Source organism: Peromyscus californicus, unplaced genomic scaffold (genome assembly GCF_007827085.1).
Source record: "Peromyscus californicus insignis strain IS unplaced genomic scaffold, ASM782708v3 Scaffold_21__1_contigs__length_65335640, whole genome shotgun sequence".
Classification (NCBI taxonomy): Eukaryota; Metazoa; Chordata; class Mammalia; order Rodentia; family Cricetidae; genus Peromyscus; species Peromyscus californicus.
The window spans coordinates 41008578-41021217 of NW_026294514.1; the positions used below are offsets into that span (position 1 = coordinate 41008578).

The window sequence follows — 12640 nt, forward strand, 5'->3', positions numbered from 1 at the left end:
TATTCTTTGCCCCTGAATAGAGTCAAAATTTCCTCAAAGTATCCATCCATCTACTGTAGTTTAATGTGCATTTCCTGATAAGATGACAGTAATGGGCTTTTGGATAAGGCAGAGTGCAGTGTGCAGTCATACAAAAGAATAATTACTAAACATAATGGCTGGCTATAAATTGAACAAGAAGCACCGAGTCCATCATAAATATTTATTAGAGAGTAACCATGGTAATTAATAAGTCCAGTCAACATAAGGGAGGAAATGGCACTTTAATATCCAGTCATGGCAAGTAAAACCTCACAACTGACCTCCTGGAGAGACACAGTTGTTCAAATGGATAGTCTTAGAATGAAAACCAGACAGAAAGGAAAGTGAACTGAAAAGACATGGCCTTGAATCTGGCTGCTGACCATCCTATCCCTGAAGCATGGTCAACCTACGGTCTCTGTCTCAATAGCTTATCCTTGCTCAGCTCAATAGCTCAATAGCTTAACCCTCAGCTCAGAGTTCAGCTCCCTGAAACCATGTTGAAGCTCCTTAAGCTCTCCTCACCAACTGCAGAGCCGAGACAAAAACTTCTTAAAAGAGCTGCTCTGAAGACACAACTGTGATAGTACACTGGAGAGCCTAGAGTGCACCAGAACCAAGTGCACAGTCATCAGCACAGGGCAATGCTCTGTTATTTCAGTTTCCATTTCTCCTGCATTTTTTCCCCACTGTATCTACTATGGCCCTTTCGTATACTACTGTAATACCTAGATATCAGTGGAACAACATTATCAAATTAATGCCAAAGCTAAGAGAGAGCCAGAACAAGAAGTCAAACTTAGATCAATTTGTGGCACTTCTCAGAACATTCTGTAGAATTAGATTGCCAACAGAGGATTAATGAGGAAGAGTTGAGAAGGGGGAAAGAGCTTACACATTTTCAACTGATAGTCAGAACCCCAAGGTACAATCAATGCTCCCCCTCCTCCACACCTCCTTTCACAAGGATATTGTCTACTATGGGCCAGTAATTAAAAATTATTAGAAAGACATTGACTTTGTAGGAGGAAAAAAAATCACAGAATGATGTGATCATCATATCAATTGAGGAATGTAGGAATTACTGAGATTAAAAAAACAAAAAGCTTCAAATGTTTTCTCGCCTGCCAAAGACCTTCAGCCTCTCTACACAAGAATTCAGAGAAAAAACCCAGCCCTCATTTTAGTGCCTTGTCTTCTGGGGGGATATTAAGGAATGGATTTTGAGTTAATATTTTTGACCCTTGTGTCTTGTTAGAAAATGGTCAGCTCAAAGATCTACCCTGTACCTCATGGGGTAAGACAAATATTTACCCGTCAGTATGACTGGCAGAAGAGAGGTAGAGAGTAGAGGGCACAGACAAGTTCTGCCAAGAGACAGGCAGCAAGAAAGAGGCTGAGGCTGTGTGTGAGGCCTCAAGACACTTAAATATACTCCAACATTGGCACATTTTGATAGACTACACGCTAGACAAGGTACCCACTTGGATAAACATATTTTAATTGAACTCTAAAATCCTAAAGGCCTTCATTTATGCCCAACTCCATAGAGATTAACAACTATGGCTTTAATACTTTCACAGGTACTAAGTATTCTTCAATTTTTTTCCCTCCAATGAGGACAATTTCCATGAATGAAAAAGAATGAGAAGAAAAATGAAATGTTGTTTTGCAATGATCAGCTAAATGCTAAATGCCCAAATGATTTTAAAAGCTCGATGCTGAGATGGTAAATGAGAAATACAATGAATTCACTCGAAGAGATAAAGCTTTTCAAATTGTATTTTAAGATAATAAATAGGCTAATTCAATGTTTCCACATAATGAGGCAGCCAAAATAATCAAGTGCAAGCCAGAATGCATTTCTTAGGAGTATCAATAAAAGAGTCCTTTAATAAAAACCTAGATCATTTTTGTATGTTATTAAAACTGAAATGCAATAAATTTAAAGTGAAAACTAATAACTGAACACGACAGTTATAAATGTAAAACTATGGCAGAGCTGACCTGAGAAGCAGTGTATTTCCACATGGAGGGCCAAGAAGTAAACAATGGTATGCTGTGGAATATTTTGTATGTTAAATGTGTTGCTCTGATTGGTTAATAAATAAAACACTGATTGGCCAATAGCCAGGCAGGAAGTATAGGTGGGACAAGGAGAGAGGAGAATTCTGGGAAGTGGAAGGCTGAGGCAGAGAGATGCTGCCAGCTGCCACAATGAGAAGCAGATATTAAGATACCAGTAAGCCACGAGCCACGTGGCAACTTACAGATTAATAGAAATGGGTTAATTTAAGATATAAGAACAGCTAGCTAGAAGCCTGCCACGGTCATACAGTTTATAAGTAATGTAAGTCTCTGTGTGTTTACTTGGTTGGGTCTGAGCAGCTGTGGGACTGGTGGGTGAGAGAGATTTGTCCTGACCGTGGGCCAGGCCGGAAACTCTAGTTACAATGGCAAGCCTGAATAAGGCCTGAATGTTGCACTTAAAATGAAATTTAAGATGCATGTTGATAACAAGGTATTATGGGAGATAACAGGTACTTGGTTCCTGAACACACATGTTATTTTGTCAGAAAAATAAAGAATCCCCCGATGTGTGCTTCCAACGATCTCTGGTGAAGCACTACACTTGTCTCTGAATTTCACCAAACTCATGTACCTGTAACGGCACAAGATGAATTATTCAAATTAAAGATAAAGCAAATGAAATAAAATTTCCTTTAAATTGTATCAACTGACATCAAGCAAAAACGTTTTTTGACAGAATGCCCATAAAAAGCAGTTTATTTCAATGGTTTTACTACTATGAAAACAAATTTTGGATGCAAAATTGTTTTTAACTGTTATTCCTTACAAGATATAACAAAGGCAAGCTGACAAATGATTTCTGCTCTCTGTATAAAAAAGATCAAATGATTTCATTTTAGGGAAATTTCATTTTCCCCATTTCATTTTCTTAAAATGTGTGTCTTCAACAAGGACAATGCAGAAATCTGCTCATCAAGTCTTTAATTCATCCCTAACTTTTGGCTACAGTGGCCAAAACACATTCTGTTTTTTTAAAGCAAAAGCAGAAAACAAAGACTCATAGAAATTATGACAATAATTTCAAGAAAAATTTTGTAATGCTAACAATAAGAAGACAAAATCTTTTTTTAAGGGAGAACTGACAGAATATCCAAGAAATGTCTTTAGAGTCTTTCGCAGTGATGTTCCTGCCCAACCCAGAGATTGCATACATATACCCAAAGACATGGGAAGAGAAAGGAAGGCAGGTAGAGGTTTGTCATGAATTAATCTTTTTGTACACTGTGAAGACTTGTCACTCTGATTGGTTTAATAAAACAGCCAACAACTAGTCAGGATTTCTGGGCAGAGAGGACCCTGGGAAGAAGAAAGACAGAGTTGCCAGCCTGATAGAGAGGAAGCAGCATGGGCAGTAGAGAGAAAAGGTTACTGAGCCACATAAAAGAACATAGATTAAAAGATATGGGTTCATTTAAGTTACAAGAGCTAGGTAGAAACAAGCCTAGGCTGTTGGCTTCATAATAAGTCTCCATGTCATTACTGGGGACCTGATGGTTGAGACAAAAAAGTCTGACTACAAATAGTATCCAATATGGGGGCATGTATTTCCACATAAGACCTAAGAAAGCTTTAAAAAAGGTTCCAAACACACTGCCACACAGTCAAACATGGCTTCCTAGTCCCACAGTCTCTCATATGGGCCATGGTTACAGAGAAGCATCTCCTAGCCACTGCTTGTGGGCTTAAGCCAACAGTGTGCCATGAGCTAAGCTTGGCAGTGGTTTAAAGTTTTGCTCATGCAGACAGGAAAGGATGCAGATGCACAATAAAGCAGGCTCAGATGAAAAAAAAAACCCTCTAAACAGGCTACAATGTGTTTAGGCTTAGGGGGAGAAAAGGAAAAAAATGGATAGACAGTCATAACAAAAATAAATAGTTTAAAAATAATAAAGTTTTAAAGAAGGAAGTAAAGCAATAATTAAAAAAGGAATAAGCCACATAAGAATGGGGAATATTATAACACAGGGAGTTTGGACTTTATAGGGTACTTTGTTAATTTTGAATTTTTTTAATACTAGTGAACAGACAGCAGCTGCTGAGAGACATTGGACTATGGAAGGGACTGCTGGATTAAACCAACCTATATACTTTAGAAATGCATTAACTTCAAAATGGAAGTAAAAAATGTATTACATTGGTGAAGAGATTATGCTTTTGTTTCTGCAGGAAATGAAAGGCTGTGGATTCCTTCCAGGTTAATAGAGATCAGATTTGATTGGGGAGAGACATCCTAAGTATCTTGGCTATAGACATGGGGGAAGAAGTCAAGAAAGACTACAGGGTAGGTGTGTTAGCTGATCCCTCTGCATGAGAACAGCTTGGAGATGAGATGAGACTTGATAAATCATGTAGGCTATAGAGTCCATGTGACTTATTATTACATGTCATCCTTTCATATGACATGGATAGAGATTTAAATTATAGTTTGGTTATACAGTCCAAATGGACATATAGTTGATAGATGCCTTTTACCTCCTCAAGTACGGAACAAAAAATCATCTTCAACTGACTTGTGCATACAGGACATTCCATACTTATGTTAATGCCAACATGTATATTACCTTTGAAAGTTTATGTGTTTTCAGAGCAAGGTGACCAGACACTAATAAAAACAGGTGGCCTCTCAGAGGGCTTCTGTTACAATTTCCTCAGAGTTCTGTATCCAGAACAGGTTCAAGGCTACTGGCTGAGATGGTCCAGCTTCACAGATTGTTCTACCCAGGATTTTACCATTATCCAAATTTTCCCAGGGTCCCCCAAAGATTCCAGCACCCCTAGACAACAGGAAGCAGTCTAGAGAACACAATGCCTACATTCCCAAGAAGTTGGGTCAGTGGTTTTTGGTTTTTCAGTGGGTTATGGATGTTTGTCATCATTTAGAGTGGTTGGTTACAAATAGTTATGAGTTATGGTCAAGGAGAAAGCTAAACAAAGGAGATTAGATTCAAGGATCTCTTTCTAAATGGGAAAAATGGGAGATATAGCACAGAAATGATGGGATAAAATGGTGGATTTTTGAGTCTACTTTTGAATAATCACTAGTCTCAAATATTTTACATTGGTATGATTTTTGTATATTGATACAAATTTAAGGTTATTTTTATCATACTGTATGTATGTTTCTATTCTTCTTTAAGGTATTGTACCTATTCACCTTATTTAAAAATGTCATGTTTTAGTCCTTGAAAGTTATTTACAATAATAAAAAATCCAGGCTAATAGTTAGTCATCTATAACAATCAAACTTATAGTCATGTTAGGTATGTTTTCAATGTCATACAGAGATATATTTTAGATAGATAGGTGACCTTCAAACACTTCAAAGACCTATAGAATATGGCATTTAAAATATTATAACAACATTAAGGCTTTTCATGACAGCGCGATATGTCTGCCTCTGGCAGCACCAATTTCTTTCAAAAAAGGATGATGGGCATCAAAGAACCTCCAATTGGATTTTACTTTCTTTGTGGCAAAAGCTAGCCATTTGAGCAAAACACTGCCCTTGCTTCGACTGCTAACAGTATGCTGTCAAAACTGGACAAGGAGGACACAAAAGAGCAATGACCTAACTTTTCCAAGACAGGGTAAGACAACCTTTCAAAATTTTCCTGCTTCACAGAAACACTGACAGATATTCTAGGACTATAGACTGAAGATGGAGATGCCTCAATGTTGCAGAGGAACCTTGGTAACTGTCCAGGCAACCAGATGTCTCTGTCATTTCTATAGTTTTGGAAGTTGCTTGTTCTGCATTTTCTGTTTACTCAGATAATAGTATATCCTTCCGGGTCTTTGATGGGACTGAAGACTAGATAGTTCTAGTTTTTCTCAGTTATGATAGAAGATAAATTAGTACAAAACTTTGGGCTAATCAAGACAGGATAGATAATGGAGTATTTTTTCTGAATTTGCCAAATACAAATGGACAGGACATTGTGAATGTAATTCTTACTTGATAATTGTTCTTATTGTACACATTTTCATTTGTTAAGGTTAATACCTCTCCTTTCTATTTAGACAATATCTGATAATTATTCTTATTGTATATAGCTTTACTATGTTGAGTTAAAACTTTTCCTTTTTATTTAGACAAAAAGGGGGAGGTGTTTTGGAATAATCTTTTTTGTATACTGTGAAGATATGTCACTCTGATTGGTTTAATAAAAAGCTGAACAGTGAATAGCTAGGCAAGATTTCTGGGCAGAGAGTACCCTGGGAAGAAGAAAGGCAGAGTCACCAGCCTGATGGAGAGGAAGCAGCATGGGCAGTAGAGATTAAAGGTAACCAAGCCAAGTAAAAGAATATAGATTAAAAGATATGGGTTAATTTAGGTTATAAGAGCTAGGTAGAAACAAGCCTAAGCTATTGGCCAAGCTTTCATAATTAATAGTAAGTCTCCATGTCATTACTGGGGAAGCAATGGTCCCAACGAAAAAGTCCAACTACAGAGATTTGAAAGCAGCACCTTGTTGCTGGCCTCCTGCCTTGGAGAAACTATTAGTTTACATCCTTGCAATCACTGAGATCAGATCCATAATGGCTTTTCTCCGTGGAAAACTACTCTGCATTAGAATTAAAAACTGAGGAAGATAAAGGAGATGACAAGATGGGGGAAACAGAAGACATGTTGGGGGATCGATGTAATAAGTGAAGACGTACCTTTACTCTGTACTCATCAACATCTATAATGGTGGCGACACGAATTAACTGGGGGTTTCTTTTGTCCACAGCTTCCAGCTTCATGTTTGGCAAAAAGCCATGTGGAGCCCTCTGCAGAATTACAGTGTAACAAGTCAGTGACAAGACAGCAAGTGCATTTCTTTCCGGCTGCACTGTCCCAGGACCACGGTTTTGGTGTAAACACACAGATCTTTAACAAAGTTGGGATTTAGTTTTAAGAGTGCATAGAACTTCATGCATATTTTCAAATCAGTGTTATAAAAACCTATAAAGAGAAAGAAAAATTTTGGCCATTTTAGAAATAGCTACAAAACATAAGAAAGATTCAGTTATAAATTTATCAACGATCATATCAAGGTTTGACAAAATTCTTACTACAGTTTCTGCATTAGTTTAGACTTTTCCTGAAATCAATATAAAATAAGATTGTGTTTGCTATTCTCTCTGCCCATTTAAAATGTATAGCTTAAGAGGAAATTTTCTTATTTAGCAAGTCACTCAAAAAGCTAAACATGATGTTTTCTAAACTTAAACTTTGAGAAAAGCTGCTTAAGTTCAACATCAACACTCCCTTAAAATTTAACTATGATGTAATTTAAAGCCATATGCTATTCTTTCACAGTCTCCCCTACAACATCAGGTTTATGTCTTAAAATATTTGGGATCAAGAGTTCATAATGATAAAAATCAAACAATAAAGAAAATAGGATGGGAAACCCATTGGGTCCAGGAAGTAGTTGTCCTAAGAAAATTTAACTGTCAAAAATGAAACTACTCCAACAGTTTTTATAGGTGAGCAGAAGGGCTTCTCTTCAAATGCTATTTCACATGAAAAGTGTCCAGCTGATTTTATGTGAGAAAGTACATTGAGTTTCTCAAGTCTAGAAGTGGCAAAAGGAAAATAAATCTCTATTAATGTGTCAGTAATAAACAGTTAAGCCATTCTCCAGTATCTGGTAAACCTCACCACATCTTTTATAGGAGAATATTTTCTTTTGAAAGCATTATTACACCTACTAAATGGACTATGCCAATATAATTGGGTCTCTGAAAAGACCTAATTTTCTCCACATGATCACTGTCCTCCACAAGGACTGTAATTATCTAGGGTTGTAGATGCCAAATACACGTATTTAAACTGATCCAAAATCAGCTAGAACTTAGAAGTGTCTTTGTAGCTTAATATTTCCATCTTTTTATTTTCTTGAATCTTTCCTCTAGGAAAATTAAATGAGGACTTGGATAAAGTCAAGAGAGAAAAGGAAGCTACCACATATTAGGTATGCTTGCTTGCTGAAGTGTTAAAGCCTTGAAACTCCTGTAGCATGTAGCACTAGAATCCCAGGCGTCTTTCTTCTGTGTGCCTCTCACCCTACATCCACCAGTAAACCCTTTCCTAGTAAAATAAAAGAATATTTTCCTTCCAATCTCATCTAATCTCCAGAAAACATGCAGTAAACACAATTATTTAAATACCTAACGTATAAAGTTCTGATTAAAGATAAGCCTTTAGTTCCAGTACTCGGGAGGCAGAGGTAGATGGAGCTCTGTGAGTTTGAGTCCAACCTGGTCTATATAGAGAGCTCCAGAATAGTCAGGGCTACATAGAAATACTATGTACTATGTCATAAAATCAAAAACAAACAAAAAGAGGTAATTTGAGTTGGAAGAACACAGTTAGAATTTGGAAGGGAACAGTATATTAAAACCCACTGATTTAGAACACAAGTATTTCTAATTGCATCACTTCTGTATGTACAGTGTTTTACAAATTAATTTCTACCCAGTTAAACCTTTAATAAATAGACATGTGTAAATCTGAAATATAAACATTGGTATTCTCACAATTGCCAGAACAAATATTGCCCTCATGTAGATAAAACTGTGCTTACAAAAGACCCCATCCACTATTACATCTATTTGATTATGTTACCATCACAATCCAAATACCCCTTGACAAAAGGACACAAGTCAAGAGTTCTCAGCTCAGCAGGGCCTGAGAAATGGGTTTCAAGTTCTCCACCAACAGTGGCTGATGGGACTTCTGGTTAGAGCCTCTGGGGTCCTTGATGGAATGTAGGAGCAACAGCAAATAAATACCAACTCCGTATCATTAATTAAATACAAAGCAAGTTGGTTATGAAATTATCACCTAGATTTAAGAATTAGAATCTCGTCAAAGCAGCAGCGGCAGCAGGAGTGGGCACCCACAAGGAACTTACCGTGTTAAAAACTCCAGCAGGCACCGCGTTTGTTTGAGTAGCTTCCAGATAGTCTGTCCAGGAAAACTTTTCTGGATCAGGATAACCTGAGAAAACACACACACACACACACACACACACACACACACACACACACACACACACACACACACACACATCAGAAGAGTTCTTATAGATCCCCTTGTGCTATGAAAGTCTACAACACCACCATTACCTGTCATGTCAGAATTTAACATTTCTTGCCCATTCTTACCCTAACCTCTGGGAGGACTAAAGCAAAGCTGTGCAAGCACTCATTTGATGTGGGATGGTCTATATGTCAAGTTGCTCTGATTGGTCAATAAATAAAACACTGATTGGCCAGTGGCCAGGCAGGAAGTAGGTGGGACAAGGAGAGAGGAGAATTCTGGGAAGTGGAAGGCTGAGTGAGGAAGACACTGACAGCCGCCGCCATGACAAGCAGCATGTGAAGACGCTGGTAAGCCACGAGCCACGTGGCAAGGTATAGATTTATAAAAATGGATTAATTTAAGCTATAAGAACAGTTAGCAAGAAGCCTGCCACAGTCATACAGTTTGTAAGCAATATAAGTCTCTGTGTTTACTTGGTTGGGTCTGAGTGGCTGTGGGACTGGCAGGTGAGAGAGATTTGTCCTGACTGTGGGCCAGGCAGGAAAACTCTAGCTACACTCATTCACTACTTCATTCATTCACTCATCAAGGCCAGGTGGCTTTGTCAGTACTGGGTAGACCTAAGTAGTAGCCAAGACTCTATGACTCCCAAGAGTTATGCTTCTCAGGACCCTGACCAGACCTAGGATTAGCCAGCTGACATTGTGCCAAGAACATGAAGGACTCTAAGGACCTTTTCAACCCCTCCAGTAATTCTATGCTTAGCTGCATTCTATTCTCGCTATTAAATCTGTTTAAGTACAATATTCCAAAATGGCTATATTTATCATTGCATTTTACTTTATTTGTTTGGGGTTTCTGAAGCTGGTTCACATGATGTAACCCTAGGGATCCTCTTATGTCCAGCTCCTGAGGGCTGGGGGGACTGGAACAAGGCACATACAGTAACCAGCCTATCACCAATTTTAAATACATACATAATAGATGTTCAGATACATATGTCCATATTAAAATACACATTTTACATATCTCAAAACAACCTATTTTTCTAATTTCTTTTGGCTGAGTATTTTGATACTTTTGAGGTCGATGTTCTTTTATTAACTGCCTCTATCAGAGATGTACGGATACTGTGCTATTCTCTTCTTCCTTACCTTTTCAGTAATCAGTAATTACATTTATTTATCAGCTCCATCTTTCCTTTTTCTCATCATTTCACTAATCTTACTCTTATCCAATTAGTTTTATTTTAAAGTTGCTTTACTGAACTGAACTGGAAAGTATTTATTTTTATTTTCTTAATTAATGTAAGTATTTCATATTAGGAATCTGTCATTGTTGCCCCTGAATACAGTACTAGAAAACTCTATACACTTGTATGAATTAAGTGCTCTTTTACTTATACTTATAAAAAATTACAGTCCAGTTGAATTATTGTCCATATGTGTAAGAGATATTCCAGGTGATTAATGGTTGTGTTTAAATATTTAAAATATTAATGTTTGTTCTATATAAGGAAATCCAACACATGGATAAGATCAGTTTCAGACTCTTTATAAGGAGATCCTTGATTATTTTTTCCCAAGAAACCTAAGCAGAAACATATTTTAGCCCCTGTTACAATCATCTAAAAATACTGGAATTATGAATAGCAAGCACAACTCCTTACAGCCCTAACTTCCTGGTCTAGGTGACCTTCCCATAGAAGTATGACAACCATCAGTATACTTATAGACAATGAAAGACTCAAAAAACATAGGTGTGCTAGACAACAATGTTAAAATGATGGACAGCAGTTCCATTTAATAACCAGCAGTAAAAGGGATCTTCTAATAAGGAGTGGATTCGATCAGGATAGAGGAAATGTAGATCATAAACACATATGTTGAATGGGTAAATTAGCATGTTAACATCAACTACTCATCCAAGTAGCATCAATTATGGATGATGCCAAAGTAAAGCCATCTACTAGATAACATCATACAAGTGAATGAAATGCTCCATGGTCTGCTTCATAGAAGAAGGCCAAGCTTTGTTCTTCTGAGGAAGAAAGAGAGGCTTGACATTTTGTGTGATTTATCTGAGGAAAAATAACTAAAAGTGAGATCAAAGCTGGAGCTAATGTCTCCTGACCCAATGCTTGGAGGGTTATTGAGTGCTGCTGGGGCCCCTGTTCAAGAAAAATTATTGAGAAAATGAGATTATGTGTCTAGTAGCAACTAAGCTCTGGCTGGCTGATCTGGTCATCCTAACAGCATGGATTACCCTGGAAGCCCAGCAGACACCACTTACCCATCACTCTGTTTGGGATTTTGGATGGAACTAAAAGAAGCTTGGTAGCTCATCCCAGTATGCAGGCCTCCGACAGGAAAGTTTCAAACAGAAAGTGTCACTCCCACGGAAGTCTCTGTATGTATGTGTATGTGGGGGAGCAGTGGTATTCACTGATCGCACAATTGAGTGATCACTAAGGATCCCATGTCAGCACTATATGATCTAGCATGTGATACCTTCACCACTGTAAAGCCTTCCTTAAAACAATAAACATTAGAACAAAGCTCTTGTATTTATACTGCCACAGACACCAGAATCCTTGTATACATATCCAGCTCCACACAATTAAAGGGGGGTGGAGAATGCCTTCTGGCAAAATAACTAAAGTAAGACTGTCAACAGGCTGCCACATCATCACTAGTCACCCACCACTCTTTGATCTACGTAAGGAGAATTGTGCCTCTGGCATTTGTCAAGAGAGACAGTTTGTTAATATTATTTTTTTCTGTTTTGTTGTTGTTTGTTTGTTTTTTAAGATAGACTCTCACTATGTAGCCAGGCTGGCCACAAACTTCCTGCTATCCTCCTGTCTTCTGAACGCTGGGATTACAGGTGCGGACTGCCACATCCAGTTCAGAGAGCTCATTTTGTAAATTTTTTTTTTGCTCAAAATAGAACCCAGTTGAAGCCAATGCAGAATAAATTATATAAAGAAATGAACACAACTCCCTGTCCAGTGAAATCACCAACAACTAATGGATCTGTTCTGCATTTGCCCCTGACCTTGCCTGCTGTCCACTTTTCATGATTGTAACCATTCAGGGTCAGTTAACTGGAATTCCTGTTCTTCCCTCCTAAACTTGGAATAAAAATCTGTAGTTGTTTTTGTCTTTGTTTTCCCCTATCATTAACTGTATAATATTCCACTCAGAGTCACAGAATACTATGACTGACTATTATGTCATCAATTTATTGTGCTTGTTATAGCCTCAGCCCCATCTGTGCCTCACGCTTAAGAGGTGCCTAGTTACTAGCATTTTAATCAATTAATTAATCCCTGACTAAATATGTCAATGGACTATATATACAGGAACTAGCCTATTATCACCAATACAATAATTCTTTGAGTTGTAAATAATTAGTCCATCTTGAAACCAAATAAGACATATCTTTTTAGCATGAGTTTTGATATTATTATTTAGCTCTTCAAGGAAACTG

The 12640-nt window shown here is 37.6% G+C and overlaps 1 protein-coding gene across 2 annotated transcripts in view; it reads right to left on the bottom strand.

Moving 5' to 3' along the window:
- The window catches only part of L3mbtl4 (L3MBTL histone methyl-lysine binding protein 4), a 448777-nt gene that overhangs the window by 248056 nt on the left and 188081 nt on the right, over positions 1 to 12640 (bottom strand). For both annotated transcript variants that reach the window (XM_052750167.1, XM_052750168.1), the window contains 2 exons: positions 9018 to 9103; positions 6775 to 6885 (listed from right to left, as the gene is read on the bottom strand). In XM_052750167.1, the coding sequence (XP_052606127.1) occupies positions 6775 to 6885; positions 9018 to 9103 (197 nt within the window). The remainder of the gene's footprint in view (positions 1 to 6774; positions 6886 to 9017; positions 9104 to 12640) is intronic.